This window comes from Ceratotherium simum, chromosome 15 (assembly GCF_057802395.1).
Source record: "Ceratotherium simum simum isolate JZ-2026a chromosome 15, ASM5780239v1, whole genome shotgun sequence".
Taxonomy (NCBI): Eukaryota; Metazoa; Chordata; class Mammalia; order Perissodactyla; family Rhinocerotidae; genus Ceratotherium; species Ceratotherium simum.
This window is the reverse complement of record NC_141914.1, coordinates 26323878-26344437: the sequence shown is the minus strand read 5'-3', so window position 1 is coordinate 26344437 and position 20560 is coordinate 26323878. Positions and strand designations below refer to the sequence as shown.

Below are 20560 nucleotides of genomic sequence, written 5' to 3'. Positions count from 1 at the left end.
TGCTGAGGCCGCGTCCCACATACAGCAACTAGAAGGATGTGCAGCTATGACACACAACTATCTACTGGGGCTTTGGGGGGAAAAAATAAATAAAAATAAAATCTTAAAAAAAAAAAAAAAAACAAACAAATACTTTTTACTTTAGTACACCCTTTGGATATCATTTTCAGAAACAGATTTATTAATTGAGCTCATTTTAAGGGGAATAAATGATAATTTATATCAACTCTCTAGTTTTGTTTTTTTAACAAAATTTTACTGACCTGCCACGTGGCTCTTAGAAAGTGCCCTATTTGATAGGAATTAATATTTGAGCAGAGAACATGGAGTAAGTAATCTTCATAGTTTTTCCTGATGAGAGTCATGTCATTTCTTATTATTGATTTCAACCACCTGGTCAGTAGATGAATCAAGGTATCTCTTCTAGTAGATTGTTTTAGGGAGCCAACCTGGAGTGATATATTTTTCAGTATCCTACCATGTTCTTACAGTTGTTTGACTGAACTTTCTTTTTTTTTCTCAGGTAGACATAAATTGTTAATAGAAGATTTCTTTCTAGATGACTTTAATAACATAGCCAGTCTCCTAATTCTTTTAATATAGTTCTGTCTGATCTTTGGTGTGTAATTGATTGATCTGGAACTGTGAGACAGTGGTACTGAATGAGAGTTACACTCTCTTAGGTCAGTAGTGTGCAAATTGGGAATCATGGCGAGGCTGTGATAGGATAACCCTAGCTAGATCAGTCTCAGAGATGGCTACTTTGATCTTTTTGTAATTGTAGATGTAGTTTATTATAAAAAGACTACGTAGTCTTTGTAAAAATTATAATACTATAGAAGCGAACAAAGTAAAAAGTACAAGTTCCTTGTTTCTAACACTTGTCTTCTCTAATTCCAGAGAGATATCTACTAATATTGATATCCTTCTGAAAGTTTTTAATTTATAAACAAACATACAGTGTGTGTGTATTTATTTCTATATAATGTTTTGTAAATATAATATATATATTTTATGAAAATACACATATTTTGTTTTATGTAAATTAGATGTTATTTGTATGCTTTTGAAATTTGCATTATTAATTTAATAACATATCTTGTAGAAATTTCCATGTTATTGCATATAAAACTGGCTTATTTAATGATTGATTAAATGTTGTACCTCATTTTATTTATTTAACCACTCCCCTATTGATGAATATTTACATTATTAATAGATTTTTTTGAGTGAAATAGTGGTGAAAAGATCATGCTTACTTATAAAGACATAGGTGTCTATATACACAAGCATGTTACTTGTATCTATATATGTATCTGCACATTTGTAACGCTGTTTCTCTAGGTGTATATCTTTTTATTGAGATATAACATTCATACAGAAAAGTGCACAAATTGTAAGTGATGAATTTCCTCAAAAGTGAACATACTTGTGTAACCACTACCCAGATCAAAACATAGAACATTATCAGCATCCCAGAGGCCCTTTGCCTGTTCTGGCCCTCTTAGTCACAACCCTCCTCTAATTCCTAAGGATAACTACTACCCTAACACTTTTATCATGATGTGTTAGTTGTACTTGATTTTGAATTCAATATAAATAGAATCATGCATTGATTTCTTTATTTTACATTGTTCATGAGATATATCCATGTTATTGCATGTAGAAGTAGTTTATTCTCATTTCTGTATAATTGTCAGTTGTGTGAATATATCAAAATTTACCCATTCTAGTATAATAGGCATTTAGATTGTTTCAGGATGTTGGCTGTTAGGAAAAGTGCTGCTGTGAATATTCTTGGATGTGTCTTTTGGTGCACGTACACACTCATTTCTGTTGGTTATGTACTTAGAATTAAATTTGCTGGGTATGCATATGTTCACTTTTAGTAGATACTGTCAAGTTTTTCTAAGTGCTTTTGCTGATTAATACTAATTGCTCTATATCCTTGATATTTGGTATTGTCAGTTCTTTTAATTTTAGGCATTTTGGTGGCTCAGTAGTAGTATTGCGATGTGATTTTAGGTTGCATTTCACTGACAACTGATGAAATTGGGTATCTTTTCATGTTTACTGGCAATTCGAATATTTTTTTTTGTAAGGTGCATGTTCATCTTTTGCCCATTTTTCTATTAGCTTATTTCTTTCTCTTACAGATTTGTAGTAGTTCTTTATCTATTGTTGGATATATATATATATATCCATATATATATATGGATCCATATATATGTCAAGTATCTTTTCTACTCTGATTTGCCTTTTTACTCTTTTGATAAACAGAAGTTAATGTTAATAAAGTTCAATTTTTAAGTCTTTTCCTTTTGGTTAGTGTTTTCTATATCCTGTTTGAGAATTCTTTGCCTACCCCGAGGTCATGAAGAGATTGTCCTTTGGTAACTTGTAGAAACCTTATAGTTTTCCTCTCCCATTTAGATTAACAATCCATTTGGAATTGATTTTTTGCTGGTGATGTGAGATGAGGATCAAGATTTGTTTGATGGCTTTTTTTTTTCACTCACACACAGAAATTTTTTCAGTTTCACTTTGCTGGCTTAATATTTCGGTTCTTGGAACAACTTAGTATATTAAGATAATGATGAATAGATTTTTCTTTGACTAATACCAAGGATTTGTACTAAGACTGAATTTATTATCTTTTTAAGACTATGAAGTAACACATGCTTGTTGAGAAAATGTAAAAAATTTAAAACTGCAAAGAAGATAAAAATTGCTGTAATCTTACTACTCTAGGATAATAACTACTAACATTTTGATTTTAGTGTTTGCTTTTTTGTTTGTTTTTCTGTGTATGTATTTGTGTGTTTGTATAAAATTTGCTGCGTATGTATTTGTGTGTTTGTATAAAATTGTAAAAATATATTTATCTACATATTTATCTATATGTTTATCACTTACCCTTAAACATGAGCATTTCACTTGGTCATTAATGTTATTCAAAAGTAAAATTTCTAATAATTGTATAATGTGTTATAGCTGTATGGTAATTTGTCTCACTATTTCTTCATTATTGGATATTAGACTTGCACTTTTTTTTACTATAATAAATAATGTGATATTATATGTAGACGTTGTTGTCATGTGAGATCATTTCTTCAGTATAGATTTCTTAAGGCTCTTGATATATACTGGCCAATTTGTAGTCTGCAAAAGTTGATCAATTTATTTTCCCTCTAGTAGTGTATGAAATTCCCAACTTAATATCTTTATAGATATTAAGAGTAGGAAATGTGAAATATAATTTCTAGATTTGTATATGATGTTGTGAAAAAAGACCAACTAGACTTGGTCTTGTGTTGGGAGCAGAGAAGAAAAGTAAAAGATGTCTTTAGACAGGAGACTAGGATAATACAGTAGTCCCCTCGTATCTGTGGTTTCACTTTCCGTGGTTTCAGTTACCCACACAGTAAATCACGGTCTGAAAATATTAAATAGAAAATTCCAGAAATAAACAATTTGTGAGTTTTAGATTGCATGCCATTCTGAGTAGGTTGATGAAATCATGGGTTGTCTCGCTCCATCCCCACCTGGGATGTGACTCATCCCTTTATCCAGCATATCCTCACTGTATATGCTACCCACCCGGTAGTCACTTAGGAGCTGTCTTGGTTGCAGTATCGCAGTGCCTGAGTTCAGGTAACCCTTATTTTACTTACTAATGGCCCCAAAGTGCAACAGTGGTGATGCTGGCAGTTTGGATGTGCCAAATAGAAGTTATAAAGTGCTTCCTTGAAGTGAAAAGGTGAAAGTTCTCGACTTAGTAAGGAAAGAAAGTAAGTCGTAAAATCGTACACTGAGATAACCTTTATTACAGTGTATTGTTATAATTGTTCTATTTTATTATTAGTTGTTGTTAATCTCTTACTATGCCTAATTTAAAAATTGAACTTTATCGTAAGTATGTATGTATAGGAAAAAACATAGTATATATAGGGTTTTGTACTATTCACAGTTTCAGGGATCGGCTGGTGGTCTTGGAACTTATCCCCCGTGGATAAGGGAGGGACTACTGTATGGCATATTAAAAGGCAGGGAATTTGGAACGAGGTTCTGATGTGAAGGAAAGATTAATTTATTTTTAGCAATATTGAGTTTTAGGTAATAGATATCTAAGTGAAGACGTTCTGTAGGAATTGGTAACTCTCTATCCAAGCAATTACACATCTGCAGTTGTATGATAATAATTAATAACCATAAATATTTGGTTAGAACTTGAACGCTTTCAGGGTGCTCTTTATGTAATCTCATTTGATATGTGTAAGCTGGATATTATTACTACCACTAATTAACTAACAGGGGAGGTTATTATTATAATAATGAATGGCATCAAGAATCTACTATATAATGCTGTGTACTGTGGTTGATACTTTACATATATAAATAATCTCTTTTAACTCTACAGAAATTCTGTGAGGATTATTCCCTCCATTTTACAGGTGAAGAAAATTCCAAATGATTAAATTTTAGTTGTTCGGTCTCACACTGCTAGTATTACTATTTGGAATTCAATTGTATTTCTTTTAACTCCTAACCTGTGCTTTCCTTGTTTTTCCATACTCCTTCTGGAAGCCAGGTTCACCCAGATAGCAATTGGAAGAGGTGGTATCAAAACCCAAGTCTTATGCGTCACCTAAATATTGTTGGCATTTTGTCCACTTTGTTATTTTTTAAATTATTTTCTTTCCCTTTAGTAGTAGGTGTTCTAAAACCACTGTAAATTCTTTCCATATTCTGGCAGCAACCAAATTACAGTGCATATATGGGAAAATAAAATATGTTCATGCAAAAATCATTTTTAAATAAGTTTGAATAATTTAGATTTATCAAGAAGCAGTTATAGTAATGGAAATAACACTGCACTAAAAGATATAAGATCTTGGTTTAAGTCCTAGTGTTGAAACTTAATAGCTTGGGTAAGATACTTACCTCTCTGAAGTTTTAGTTTTCTTATTGGTAGCATGAGGATAAAAAATAATTCATAGATCACAGTAGTTAGGCTCTCAGTTGCTGGATTTAGAAGGCTTGGGTTTAAATTTTGGTTTCCCCTCTTAATTAGTGGTATTTTAGACAAGTAACCTTTCTGGGCCTTAGTTGTCTTTTTAAAATGGGATGAAAATACTAACCTCATAGTATTTGTAGGATTAAATGTGATAGACTATACAGTCTGGAGACCTTGTGTCCGCTCCCCTCCCCCCATTGTATTCTTAGCACCTAGGACAGTGCCTGGCACATAGCAAATGTTAGCTAAATCTTAGTTTACTATGCTCAGGAGGAGGTATCACAAATTTATAGAACACCATATAAATGCCAAGTATTTTTTTAACACAGCTTTACTGAGGTATAATTGATATACAAAAAATCTGCACATATTTAATGTATACAATTTGATAAGTTTGGGATGCTAAGTATTTTTGTAGTTAGAAAAATCAAAGTTTAGAATAGTTTTTTAACTTATTTTGAAATAATTTTAGGTTTATAAAAAAGTTGGCAGAAATAATACAGAGTTCACGTAAACCCATCACCCGGCTTCCTCTAATATGAAAGCTTATTCAGCTAGAGTACAGTTATCAAAACTAGGAACTTAATGTTGGTAAAATGCTATTAACTAAACTATAAACTTCAGTTGAATTTCATTTGTTTTTCCCTTAATGTCCTTTTTCTGTTCCAGGATTCAGCTCAGGATGCCACGTTGCATTTAGTTGTTGTGTCTTCTTAAGTCTCCTCCATTCCATGGCAGTTGCTCAGTCTTTCCTTCTTTTATGACCTTGACACTTGATGAGTATTGGTCAGTTATTTTGTACAATATCTCTCAGTTTGAGTTTGTCTGATGTTTTCTCTTGATTAGATTGAAGCTCTACAGTGTTTGACAATCCCATAGAAGTGGTGTTGTGTTCTTCTCAGTGCATCATATCAAGGAGTACAAAATGGGATGTGTCTCACTACTGGTGATATTAACCTTGACCCTTTGTTAAGGTGGTATCTGCCACTTTTCCCCACTGTAAAGTCACTCTTTTTCCCTTTGTAATTGACAAGTATCTTGGAGGAGATACTTTGAGTCTGTTGAAATATCCTGTTTCTCCTCAAATTTTTATCTGCTGATTTTAGCACTCTGCTGGCTGTAGTTGTTAATGTGGTGTTTGCCTAACTGTGGTTTTGTATTTTCCCCATTCCTCCTGTATTTATGTTAATTGTAGCTCTCTCTTCTCCCACATTTATTTTTTTCAACTATTTCAATTTATATCAGTATGGATATTCATTTGATTCTTTGAGTTATAACTGTCATTATTTATTCTGTTGCTCAAATCTTTATGGCTTTGCCCATTAGGAGCTCTTTCAGACTGGCTCTTGTGTTCTTTTGACATGCGCTGATCCTTTTTCCAGCACTTCAGCTTCTGGCGCCACAAGATGTTCCAGGGTCGTCTTATATTTTTCCCCTACCCGAGCTCTGGAATCAGTCACTTCTTCAAGGAGCCTCAGTTCCTTTTATCTGGATAATGGTATTTAGAAACTAGGCTCTGGGTCGTGGGTGTGTTGGATATCATTGTTTCTTGGTGTTCTCAGCAGACAGAATTAGGAAATACATGAATGTCTACTAACCTGCATATGTACACACATTTCTACTAATTTCTTTATGTTGGTGGGGCCCAGGAATCTGTATTAAAAGAGATTGAATGGAGAAGAGGAAGGGAATGCAAAGTATAGTGAAGATGTATCTAGATCAGTGGTTCTCAAAATTTCTGGTCTTGGAACCCATTTACTCTTAAAAAATAGTACAGGCTCCTAACAGCTCTTGGTTATATATATATATATCATTATTTACCATTTTAGAAATTAAAACTGAGAAATTTAAAAACTTATATGTTAATTTATAAATAACAAATTCCATTACATGTTAACATGTAACATTTTTAATGAAATATGACCTTATTTTCTAAAACAAAAAATTTAGTGAGAATTTGTTTTGCAATTTTACAAATCTTTTTATTGTCTGGCTTATTATAAGATAACTGAATTCTTATATTTGCTAATACATTCAGTCTATGTTAACATCATATGTTAGTTTGCTTCTGGAAATGCCACTATATAATGAGAGGCAGGGTGAAAAAACTCATGAGAGGAGGGTGAAAAAAACAAGTGTTATTATGAAAGTACTTTTGATTTCATGGACCACCTGAAAGTGTGTCAGGGACCTTTAGGAGTTCCTGGACCACACTTTGAGAACCACTGATACAGACTTACTCAAACTCTTACAAAATAAAGGTACATATATACTAGAAGCATGGATCCAGAAGAACTACCATGAGGAACAGGAGAGAACTTAAATCATGATGGAAGTTGAAAGAATAGAATTTCCAGGTAGGATGGGGGTGGTCAGCACTATTTCAGTTAAGATAACCTGATTTGATCACTTTGACCACTTGATCTTATAGTTGTCTAAATTATAAGATGCTGATATAACAACCAAAATGCAGAATTATAGTGAGGAATATCATAGAGAAGTAGACTAGAATGTTTATTGTGAACTGTGGATCCCTGAACCTTTTCAAAATTAAAGGGTAGCTGTGGGCTTTCTCAAACCCTGACAAATGTAGCTCCTTTCAAAATTTTGCATACATTCATGGGTCAGGCAGAAGGGAGGATTATGGTTCATGGTTCACACAAAAGCCTGTCCATCAGTGTGCTGCTTCTCCTCCCTGCACTATTCTGTGGCTTGCTGAGCTTGGAATTAGACATCTTCCTGTTGACTGGTTATGTTTAACTGTTCTTGCCAAAACCATCCTGGATATGCATAGGTGTGTCTGTGCGTGTGTGTGTATATATATATATATACAGATAATACAATTAATCTTAAATTTCTCTTTTTCTGGACTCCATGAATACTCTCAAATATTGCTAACAATCTTTTTTTGACAGTATGTTTGCAGTATGGTTAATTGTGTTATATCTTTCTTTTTACATTTAAACACTTGTTGTTTTCCTTCTAGTGATAGTTAAACAGATCCTTTTTATATGGCTATGTACTTTTACTTTTTTTTTACTTTTACTCTCAGAGTAACTGTTTCTCTAAATTTGGGGGCAGTTATTTTGTCTGTATGCTTACTACAGATTATTCTTTCAAAAAGTTTGGCCATAAGAAGAAGGAAGTTGTTGGAAAAGTTTTGGTCCATGAGAATTTATTTTATGTGGGAAATTTAAGTGTGCTTTTAGGCAGAGAAGAAATAGCTGGTGGAGTAAGGGAGATGTATTTTAGAGAGTCAGTGAAGCATCAGAGCCTTGGGGATGGGTAGGAGTGGAATCAGTAGCACAGGGTATAGAGGAAAACACAGAGACCCTTTCTTTTTACTCAAACAGGAATGGGAAGATGAATGAGAATACAGGCATACCTCGGAGATAATACGACTTTGGTTCCAGACCACTTTCAGGTTTGGAAGAAAAAAATGAAAGGGGGATATATGATAAACCTGCAACTCAGATTAAGTGTCTTGTTTCATCCATGAAGGCTTTTGCAGTTATTTCAAATCTTCTTAATTTCTCCGTTTGATTCCTGCCCTTATTGCCTGTACCATTCATTTAGGTTGATCCTGACATGTGCTGTCTCGAATTATTAGGTTTTTTTTTTTTTTTTGTAATGCATCAAAACTTCCCATCTACATTTAAGACCTTTGAAAAGGAGACCTTATATTTAGAATATGTTCTCAGTATCAAGAGTTATGCTCTGCACCTATTAGAATCTCGGTAATTTTAAAGCTTTTGTTGTGTTATTTTAGACTGATTGAGTTTAGCACATAGCAGGCACTTAAAAGCTGTTGAATGAATAAGTGAGTGAAAGCTAATATGGGAAATACCAAAGAAGAATATCCTATTTTCACATATCAAGATAAGATACTGGTACATGAAATAGTTAAATATAGAAGTAGGATAGTTTGTTTATTTTGGGGCCAGAAATGAAATAAGTCTTGAAAAAGAAGGATTCATTCTGCATTCTGGGCTTGAGTTATTAGCGATTAGAAGCAACGGAAGGATTTTTTCAATATAGAGAGGTCTTTTTATGTTTAAGGTTGGGAGAATAAAAGGGGAGAGAGAAAATATGAGAAAAACATCAGGATAACTCAGAGAGATATTTTAGAACTAGCAAGAAAGAGCCACCTTGGGCAGTGGCAAGGGGCAAGGAAGCATGACACTATAGGATTCTGCCTCTTCTAAGGGTGTTGGGGAGGAAGTTAGATGAGTAGAGAAGATAGATATGACGTGGGAGTCAGGCCTGATTCCCTAGTCCCAAAATGAGAGGCACAGAGGGAGCTTAGATTGGTGGATGAGCAGGGGTCTGGGAGTTTTAGGTGGAGAAATGTCTGGGTTTAGTCAGATCTTAAGGACCCGTAGGGTGATTGACAGTGTTGATGGTATTTCTGGATTGGTAGTGAGAGCAGCATTGACATTTACGCTCTCAAATGTAGGCATGAGGTTGCACATGGGACTAGGTGAAATGGTAAAGCCTAAGTGATGGGGAAGAAACCAGAGGTTTTGTTTTTGTTTTTTAAATATGTGACGTATTTTCTAGTCTGTTGGTTTTTTTGATGCTCTAATGAATGTGTTTCAAAATCCAGCAAACCAGTCTTTTCAAATATCACACATCTACAGAAACTTGCTTTGATTCATTATACTTTGGTTTATTTTAGATGAAAAGTAACATTGAAAACTTGAATTTCTTTTTTTTTTTTTTTTTTTAATTTTTTGTTTATTGCAGTAACATTGGTTTATAACATTGTAAAAATTTCAGGTGTACATCATTGTACTTCTATTTCTGCATAGATTACATCATGTTCACCACCAAAATACTAATTACAACCCATCACCACACACATGTACCCAATTATCCCTTTCACCCTTCCCCTCTGGTAACCACCAATCCAATCTCTGTCCCTATGTGTTTGTTTATTGTTGTTATTATCTACTACTTAATGAAGAAAATCATACGGTATTTGACCTTCTCCCTCTGACTTATTTCACTTTGCATCATGCCCTCAATGTCCATCCATGTTGTCACAAATGGCTGGATTTCATCGTTTCTTATGGCTGAGTAGTATTCCATTGTGTATATCCATATATCCATGGATATATCCATATCCAGCTTTTTTATCCATTCGTCCCTTGATGGGCACTTAGGTTGCTTCCAAGTCTTGGCTATCGTGAATAAGGCTGCAATGAACACAGGGGTGCATGTACCTTTGCAAATTGGTGTTTTCAAGTTCTTTGGATAAATACCCAACAGTGGAATAGCTGGATCATATGGTAGTTCTATCGTTGATTTTTTGAGGAATCTCCATACTGTTTTCCATAGTGGCTGCACCAGTTTGCACTCCCACCAGCAGTGTATGAGAGTTCCCTTCTCTCCACAACCTCTCCAACACATGTTGTTTCCTGTCTTGTTAATTATAGCCATTCTGACGGGCGTGAGGTGATATCTCATTGTAGTTTTGATTTGCATTTCCCTGATAGTTAGTGATTTTGAACATCTTTTCATGTGTCTGTTGGCCATCTGTATATCTTCTTTGGAGAAATGTCTGTTCAGGTCTTTTGCCCATTTTTTAATTGGGTTGGTAGTTTTTGTTGTTGAGATGCATGAGTTCTTTATATATTTTGGAGATTAAGCCCTTATCAGATGTATGGTTTGCAAATATCTTCTCCCAATTGTTAGGTTGTCTTTTCGTTTTGTTGATGGTTTCCTTTGCTGTGCAGAAGCTTTTTAGTTTGATGTAGTCCCATTTGTTTATTTTTCTATTGTTTCTCTTGCCCGGTCAGATGTGGTGTTTGAAAAGATGTTGCTAAGACTGATGTCGAAGAGCGTACTGCCTATGTTTTCTTCTAGAACTTTCACAGTTTCAGGTCTTACATTCAAGTCTTTAATCCATTTGGAGTTAATTTTTGTGTATGGTGTAAGGTAAGAGTCTACTTTCATTTTTGTGCATATGGCTATCCAGTTTTCCCAACACCATTTGTTGAAGAGACTTTCTTTTCCCCATTGTATGTTCTTGGCTCCTTTGTCAAAGATTAGCTGTCCATAGATGTGTGGGTTTATTTCTGGGCTTTCGATTCTATTCCATTGATCTGTGTGTCTGTTTTTGTGCCAGTACCATGCTGTTTTGGTTACTATAGCTTTGTAGTATATTTTGAAATCAGGGAGTGTGATACCTCCAGCTTTGTTCTTTTTTCTCAGGATTCCTTTAGCTATTCGGGGTCTTTTGTTGTTCCATATAAATTTTAGGATTTTTTGTTCTATTTCTGTGAAAAATGTTGTTGGAACTTTGATAGGGATTGCATTGAATCTATAGATGGCTTTAGGAAGTATGGACATCTTAACTATGTTAATTCTTCCAATCCAAGAGCACGGAATATCTTTCCATTTCTTTGTGTCTTCTTCAATTTCTTTCAGAAATGTTTTATAGTTGAAAACTTGAATTTCTTTTAATGACAGTTCTCAAGGAAAAAGTAGACAACTTATGGATGAATTATTGTCTCTTTTGTTATACTTAAGAAGTTTTCATGTTTTTCTAGTTTATTGTAGTCTTCCTTGGGCCAAAGAAGACTTTTTTCCTAGACTTTTTGCAACTCATTCTTCCTAGCTGTCTTATCATTATCATACCCATCTCTTTATGTTTTCGGATTTACCAACATCTTTTCTAAGCACCTTAGGCTGGACCGTATACTGTAGTGTGTGGTTATGTTATATATAGCAGAGATTACTGTATTCCATTTACTAGTGATAAGCCTGTTGGAGCTTTCTAAAAAGGTAACTTGCCATGTGCTTACTGACTTGCACAGTGCTTTGATCCATTGATACCTCTAGGTTTGGGTTTGTGCTTTCATAGTGTTAAAAGTGTGCCTTATATTTGAAAATGCTAGTACTAATATGATCACTTTCCATATATGTGGAAATAACTGAAAGATTCAGATATAGTATTAATCTTTTTCACTGTTTGCACATAAAGGCTCTTCCTTGGTTTCTGAATAGCTGCTAATTGCAAAACTTATTTGTGAATCTGTCTTACATTCTACTTGACACTTGCTAAAAAGAGTTCCTCTGTTTCTTATTGCTGCACGCTACATTTTCATGGTTTCTTTGCAATTTATAAGCTGACAGAAATGTTGGAACTACTTTTTGGTGCCCCTACAAAATAGGACAGAACAGTTCAACAGCTGCTTAGTCTGTTATCATTTCTCTTTGTTTCATACCCAGCCCAAGGTGTTGTATTTCAGTAAACATCACTTTGGAGATGGTAGTATGTCTGTATTCCAAAACCTTGTTCATGGTGATTTTACCATTCTATTTTATGTTCCAAATAATGATAGCAAAAGAAGCCATAAGAATGGTTACTAGTACTATTCTGTAACCTGGGAGAAAGAATTATGTATTAGCTAAATAATCATTTACATCATGTTTTTGCACCAAGATTCTCCTTGATTTGCGATTCTCACACAGCACATCTTTCAGGAGTTTATGAAAACTTCCAGTTCCTTATTTTGTCAGTCTGAAATCCCTGGCTCATGTTGCTTTTTCCTCACGAGCCCCTTCTACACAGTTCTTCCAGCTTTATGCTATGAATCTGTAAGATGTTTATGATCTTTTGCACCATGTTTTTTAGTGTATTTTTTGAAAATGTAGCCATTAGCACATTGTACTTCCTGTGTTATTATCAAGGATTTTTTTTTTAAAGGTTACAAACAACAGAAATTTGTTTCTCACAGTTCTGGAGGCTGGAAGTCCAAGATCAGGGTGCCAGCATGGTAGGGTGAGGGCTCTCTTTTGGCTTGCAGACTTCCCATTGTGTCCTCACATAGTGGAAGGGTCAAGGATTTTTAATGTATTTCATAGCCTGTTCAGTTGAAAGTTTCTTAGTTTTAAAATTCTTGTGTTTTCATTTCAAGGATAGATTGAAAATGTAGCAGTGAGGAGTGGATGACTGAGCACCATCAATTCTGATGAGAATTGGTGCTGCTGCCGTTAGTGATCTTAGAACCTTGGTGTACATTTTTAGGACAAGCAAATCTTTTCATATTTGTGAGAACTGAGGTCTAAAGATGGGATAACATTGTTGACATCTTAATGTTTCTTATAGTATTTCTCTACATACTAGGTAGTTAGCATCATGTCTTGTACATAGCAGTGGCCTAAAACCTTATACAATTCTATAAACACATATTTGGTGATGGTTTGTTGTAGAGGCCAGGAAGATACTGGCTAAGGTATTGTCAAAAGTGTTGAGCTTAAAGATAATTAAATTTTCATTGTTAGTTTGTCTTACCTTTCTTTTGATGTGATTACCTTTTAGAATTTTGTGTTGTTTCGTGATATTTTGTTAATTGAGAGAGAGCCCATTATGAAGTCTGAATACCCCTTTTATCCACTAGTATTTTATTGATTTTTCGAATTTAACCTTTTTTTGTGCTTTTAACTTTAGCATCAGTTTCCTTAAATGTGGGAATGAAATTGATGTTACTGTGTCCTGATTTCTCCTTTATTCCACTAGGTCTTATAGTCATCTTTTGCCAGGATGTCTTTAATCTTTTTTCCAAATAGATTTTTTGTAAAATCTTAGTTTATCCCCTAGTTTATGTACTCTTGATTCTTATTTTTCAATTGCCTATCAATGAATTCTTCCACACACTATTTACTTGTGCATGTGCATGCATGCGCACGCACACACACACACAGATAATCATTCTAGGAGCATTATATGTAGGTTTAGCAAAGGATTAAACATGCCATGGCTTTTTGTCACAATGAACTTTTTGTTTATTTCTAAAATTGGCTTTTTTTTTTTAACAGATAAGTGTAAAGCAGGAAATTACTTTTACTGATGTATCTGAGCAACTGATGAGAGACAAAAAACAAATCAGAGAGCCAGTAGACTTACAGAAAAAGAAGAAACGGAAACAACGTTCTCCTGCAAAAGTAAGAGAATATATTAAGGTGGTGGTCCCTAATCTGTTAATCCCAAACTATTTGGTCAGTCTTAAGGGCAGGAACCTGGCTGGACCGTAAGGCAGACATAGAAGTCTCACGTGGTTTAGTAAAGCTGGAATGTTGTGTCAGCTTCACCTGGAGGAAGGAAGGGATGCACGCCTGCATGGAGGTAGTGGGCCATTGCTTTCAATTTTCCCACTCTTACCATGTCTCTCTTTTCTTTAAAAAACGAACAGATGGTACGCAGTGCCCTTGCTTCTCATTCATATTAGTTCTACTTATTTTAATATTACGGTTTCAGGAAAATGCAATACCAGTTATTCATCAACAAAAGGTTGTGGGATACCTGTACTAGAATATAGTGTCCATGAGGGCAGGGACCTCATTTTATTCACACCTGTTTCTCAAGAGCTTGGAATAGTGAGCATAATAGACCCCCAGTAAATACTTTATGCGAGAATGAATGGCTCAGTATATAAGCAAGTGACCCAGTATTTACTGTTAGGAATTGCCTGCTTTTTTCCCCTTCTTCAGTACAGTGATAGTTGACTATATTGTATTTTGGTATTCCTAGGAAGTCTCTGAACCCTGTGCAGTGTATTTACATCTTTATAGTTATTTTTCATCTTTTGTTTTCTTCCCTCAAATAGTGAAGAAGTCTTTTTTAAAAGATCATATTATGACCTTTTTATTTTGATGGCTACTTGTTTTTGCATTTGCATTATGATGTAAATTGTAATTATTATCATTATTTATATATTTTGTTTACTTTTGAACTCAGTGGTGTCCTGGAGCCAGCTTGTACTGGCTTGCCCAAAGCTAAGTTTTCAGGAATTTTGCAAGCCAGTGCTGAAACCATTGGTAGCTTAAAATTAGCCATGGTGAGAATGTTTATGCTATTGAAATCATCAAACACTTTCCAACCCCCTGATTCTTTAACCTGTTGTTTAACATTTATCAACATCCTACTGCTTTTGGGATATGTAAGTATGCCTACTATAGAAAGTTTTGAAAAATATAGAGACTAAAATAACCCATAATCATATTTCCTAGAGACAACTACCTTAATTTTCTGCCATATTCCCTTTCTATCTTCAAATTTGTGTATAGAGATAGATTGAATTTCCTGATTTTTAACACTTAAAATGTGTGTAAGCTATTTTTACATTTAACGTTATTAAAGGTTTTTATAAAGATTTTATTAGCTGCATGATATATTTTCATATATCACATTATATTAAATGATTGCTATGTGGTGGAGAGTTGTATTCTCTTTGCCTTCATTTTAAATTATGCTGCTCTTAAAATATTTGTATATGGATCTTCGTGCACTATTGAATCAAAAGGCATGAGCTTTTAAAAAGTTTTCTTGATAATGTTTCTCCTTCCAGAAGAGTTGAACCAGTTACATTGCTACCTGTAGTGGACCTAAGCTAAGGTCCACCCTCTCACCAGCCTTGAGTATGAGATTTTGCTTTTTTTGTACCTTAAAATGAGCTTCTGATTATAGTTTAAATTTTAATTTCTTTAGTTACTGGTCATACTAAACTTTTTTTTTTCCCCATAATTATTGGCATTTTGTATTTCATGTTTTGTGAAATCCCTCCCTCCCTCCTTCCTTCTTTTCCTTCCTCCTTCCCTTTCTTTTCTTGGGGTTAAGGTTTTTCTCAGCAATTTAAATGATACTTTTTTGTTTGTTTTTTACATTAACAAATTAAATTACATTCTTGATTTATAGAACAATACCAGGTTTTGTGAAAAAAATTTATTTCAAAAATTGGGATAGTGATTGATTATATTACTTTGGATTCACGCCTGATCTATGGGGAATCTATTTCAAATCTTTAAAAATAACATAATATATGTAAGTTGTACATTTTTCCTGATATTTTATTGCCCTGTTTTTCTGGGACTATTCTTGAGGGTAATGTATTATGAAATTTTGACTAAAAGTCAGATTATTATCTTCTAGTAGGATGTTACTTGGAATCTTTATTTGGTGATATGTTCTAGGTGTTTATTAATACAAGTCACATTTTTACAGGGCTTAAGCTATTTTGCTTGTCTAATTTGAGATAAATTCATTTATAATGTATTATGATATTTCTAAGTATTATTTAAGTATTTCTGTATCTGTGTAGTTGCTAGATGAAAGATTTGGTCTATTCTAAGTATATTGTATATAATAAAACGTTTTTGGGCAGTCTTTTTAGGGAATTCTTAGGAGGCTGAAATGACTAGAAATAATATATGGCAGACAGAGGTTTGAGAATAACGAAAACAATTGTTTTTAAATTGTCCTGACATGTTACGTGTGACGGGACAAGGAATGGTTGTGGACTATTTTTAACACTGGTCTGCACTCCCCAGATGAATAGTTTTTGTGTCTGGAGTCTTAGAACTTTGAAGCATGACCAAAGAGTTATTTTGGATTTTCTTGGACATGTGTTTAAAAATTCACACTTCAGATTTTTCATTAAAGTAACTCTTTCTGCCCTTTTGTATGAAGAGAAAGAAAAGCTTATCTCACGCTTGTAAATCAGTGTATTGCTTGTTTTAAATTCCTTAAAAACAACTTTAAGTTTCTCAAAGAATTATAATTTATTATGCTTAGAGGACTCCACTCTCCCCCCAACACCTTTCCCAAATTTTGAATTTTGCCATTATGAGTATTTTGAGTATGTGTCACCATTGTGTCAGATTGGGGATCTGTACAGGAAATATAACTAAAGTAATGTGATAGACTTTTAGTAAAAATATCAAAGCTTATACGTCTATATAAATGGGGTTTCCTTCAGTAAGCTTTGTGGTGAGAAGTACTGTATTGTTGTCATCTTTAGCTGCCATGGATTTTAAGCAATAACTGCTTTTTGAGCCTTTGTCATATGGCAAAGCCTAGTCATCTTAAAGTAGATTTGATACGTGAAAATTGCCGAACACATTTGGCAACACGTCTGAAGAAGACGAGGGTAATCAAGCAAGGGAATGTTTATCTAGGTCAAGTTATTTGATGCTATCATGGACTAAGCTGTTTTATGAAAGTAAATTTTCTACATAATAAAAGCTTGTCCCTTTTATTTTTATTTATTTATTTATTTTGTGAGGAGATCAGCCCTCTGCTAACATCCACCAATCCTCCTCTTTTTTCGCTGAGGAAGACTGGCCCTGGGCTAACATCCGTGCCCATCTTCCTCCACTTTATATGGTACGCCGCCATGGCATGGCTTGCCAAGCAGTGCGTCGGTGAGTGCCCGGGATCCCAACTTGCGAACTCCGGGCCGCTGCAGTGGAGTGTGCGCACTTAACGGCTTGTGCCACCGGGCCAGCCCCAAAGCTTGTCCCTTTTAAATGTCAAATTTTATTTTATTTTAACTGCTTTGTTGGAAACCTTTAATGTGTTGTTTTCTTTTAAAATATATTACATTTGAACATGATTCAGCTTTTAATGTCTTGGGGTTGATGTTGTGAACATTAAAGAAAAATCATATGTATTGTAATTAAGCCCTCTAGGAGGAGTGAGATATTAGGGCTTTTTTTCTCCTTCACCCTGAAAACTTCTGACTGCTAGCTAGACTTAACTGCTTATAATTGCTTCACTGTCTCCTTCCTTAATGACGTGCTGTTCATTTTTACATTGCTATACCTAAGTAGCCACTTAATATTGCGTTCCATTGTCCCTTTGAATTTTTTGTTTTGTTGTGGATTAGGACTATAGAGAACTAAAGTTATTAGCAATGTATGAAAAGTCTTAGTAGGCTTAATTCAGTGTCAGTGCATTCTTGTCGGTGGTTCCCCTCCTTGCTCTGCGTTAGTCATCTATAGGGCTTTTCCAGTTATAAATGCCCAGGCCCCATCCCTTGAGATTGTTATTCAGGGGATTTCTATTTATACTTTAAAAGTGTCCGAGGTGATTGTGATTTACGTTTAAGCTTGAGAATCTCAGGTCTTGATACTAGAAGTTTCTGGATGATAAAGGAGGCATTACCGCCTAACTTTACTGTTGATTTGTTGTGTGAATGAGGAGATAACGTTTTCCACACAGAAGTGTTTTATGAAGATTGTTAACATTGATGATCTCTAAGAATGCTTTTCAGTAAAATATAGCAATATTATCTTAATCCAGTATTGTATACATTTTATAGGTCTTTTCAAACTCCGTAGTAATTAAATGAGGTAGAGCAGGGTATTTTTAATTACTTCTTATTCTGAAATGTATTTCCTTTTTCATTCTCTCAGCACACAATTTGAGTGCCTTGTTATGTGCCAGGATCTGTTATCAGGTGCTGAAGAAAGGAACTGGGTTTGTTTGCTATAACACTTCAGGTGGTCTGAGTAGAAATTGATTATTCAGAGTTATGCTAGACTCAGGAAGGAAGAGCATATTCCACAAATCGAATTGATTATACATTATATAGAGAATCCTTTCCCAGCAATTTATTATACACCATTGGTTCCCAGAAAAGATTTTAAATTAAATGATCTGAGGAAAATTTAATTAAAAGGAGCAGAGAAATAGATATACCAGACATTTGTCATACTTTCTCCTACATGTTAACTTGATTGTGGAAGATGTGGCTTTGAAGATGAATAACTGATTGTAAGACCAGGGATAGAAATATGGAATACTACTTAATAGTACTTAATGAAGAAAAAAATTAGTAAAAGAATGTTTTAGTTTATCTATCTAATTTTCCAGGGAATTATGTATTCTGGGTAAATAATTTTTCCACAGAACCGAATCCTAACTTTAAAAAATATTTTGATGTAAATCTTTCTTTAAAAAACATCACATACTTCTTTGCCTAATATTTAGGAGACATAAGAGAAATAACCTTTTCTAAAACTCAAGATTATTATGCTGAACATCAGTTATTGTACCATGCTTATGATACAGTGAATTTCATGTTCTGGCACTGTCAAAACCTTGCCATTTAAAAATGAAGTTTGGTAATATGTAAAATCTGGTAGTGAGAGACAATAAAAATCCTGAAGGATGACAGAAAGTGACAGTGTGAGGGTGGGACACTAGAGACAAGGAGGATATCAAGATGTGGTAGTGGTGATCGCTCTTGGCAACTTTGTTATTTTGTTGTGCGTCTTTGGAGTTACACTATTGTTGCATTTCTAATTGGATTTGGAGAGTGAAGAGAATTTTAGAAGATGTCACTTCCCACTCCCAGTTGCAATAAAACTACTCATAATAGGTGAGAAATTTAAACTATCTCCTCTAAATTGTCTTTGGGTTTTGGTGGTTTAGAAGTTGATTTAGATTGATTTAAGAATGTATGATAAAATGTGTAATCATTAGTTTAAAATATTTAAAATAATTTCAGTAGTACATAGTAGGCATAGTGTACATAGTATAGAAAATCATGTCTGCCTTTTAAGAGAGCAAAACACTTTCTCACTGAGGGGTGTCAGGTTTCAGTTATTAAGTGGCGGTGACCCTTGAGGACTGAAAATCTCTGAATGGAATAGGCAGAGCTTGGTGCTTTGCTGGATGAAAATTGGTGTATTATTTAAGATAACCATCACCATATATATAGATGGATAGCTGGGGACAAATTTGGCTCAGAACAAAAAATATGTCTACTAACGGACCATGAGTTTAAGAAAGCAGATTAATTGAGGAGTTCCATTTGATATGGAAATTTTTTACTGAAAAATTCTGTTTTAAATTTATTAAACAGTTAAGAAAAAAATCAAATACGCTGAGTATTATTTAGACGGTTACTGATTTCTCCACTTTTGATAAAGCCTGATTGCTTGGTCTTTATAATACACCATATTTCTCTGAAAGTAGCAGTGACAGGAGGCAAGATAAATCATATGGAAATATTATAGCAGGCACCTTAGGATTTAAACTTTGAAATTTCAAATTCTTTAGTTGTAATGCTTTCGTATGTTGAAGGGAAAAAGAAAAGCAAAAATATTTTATGGTACTAGTAGCAGGTAAGACTGCTAATCTCTAAGACAAGCACACTTAACGGGTAGATCACATTCTACTGAAAGATCTTGAAAGAGTGTGAACAAGAAAAGAAGCCCAGTCTATAGCAAGGAAGAAAATTTTGCCTGCATTAATGTGCCATTTATGTTCCACTAAGGGACTTTGTTCTTTGCATGTCCACATCTCTATGGCACTACTTAGTGACTTTGAAAAATTGAAAAGTATCACTTTTTGCAAAAATTTTTAAAAAGAATAAAGCGGTAAGTTGTGAGGATGTTTGGTATGGATAGCAGGCAGCCACATCAATAAGCATTTATAGGGTCTCACTGCGTTCCAGACACCGTTTTGAATACTGGGGTTATAGTAGTGAATAAAACAGACAAAGTCAGGTGCTTATATTTAAAGCAGATTACAAATTGGAAGAGCCACTGGTGCTCTTCTGAGGCAAGATGAATTTTACTCTGTCCTTTATACAAAGATGTTTGTTACTCTTGCCTGAAAAAGAAAAATATAAAATGTCTAACAATTTGATTTTTCTGTCTTTGAACTTATAAATATGCTAGATTTATCAGTCTCCTTATTCACAAGTCAGTGTTAGCTGTTTCATCCATAAAATCCACCTTGAATTAAGG

At 34.2% G+C, this 20560-nt stretch overlaps 1 protein-coding gene across 6 annotated transcripts in view; it reads left to right on the top strand.

Moving 5' to 3' along the window:
- The window catches only part of ZNF148 (zinc finger protein 148), a 122582-nt gene that overhangs the window by 62564 nt on the left and 39458 nt on the right, over window positions 1-20560 (top strand). For all 6 annotated transcript variants that reach the window (XM_087439735.1, XM_087439740.1, XM_087439739.1 and 3 more), the window contains one exon: window positions 13844-13969. In XM_087439735.1, the coding sequence (XP_087295861.1) occupies window positions 13844-13969 (126 nt within the window). The remainder of the gene's footprint in view (window positions 1-13843; window positions 13970-20560) is intronic.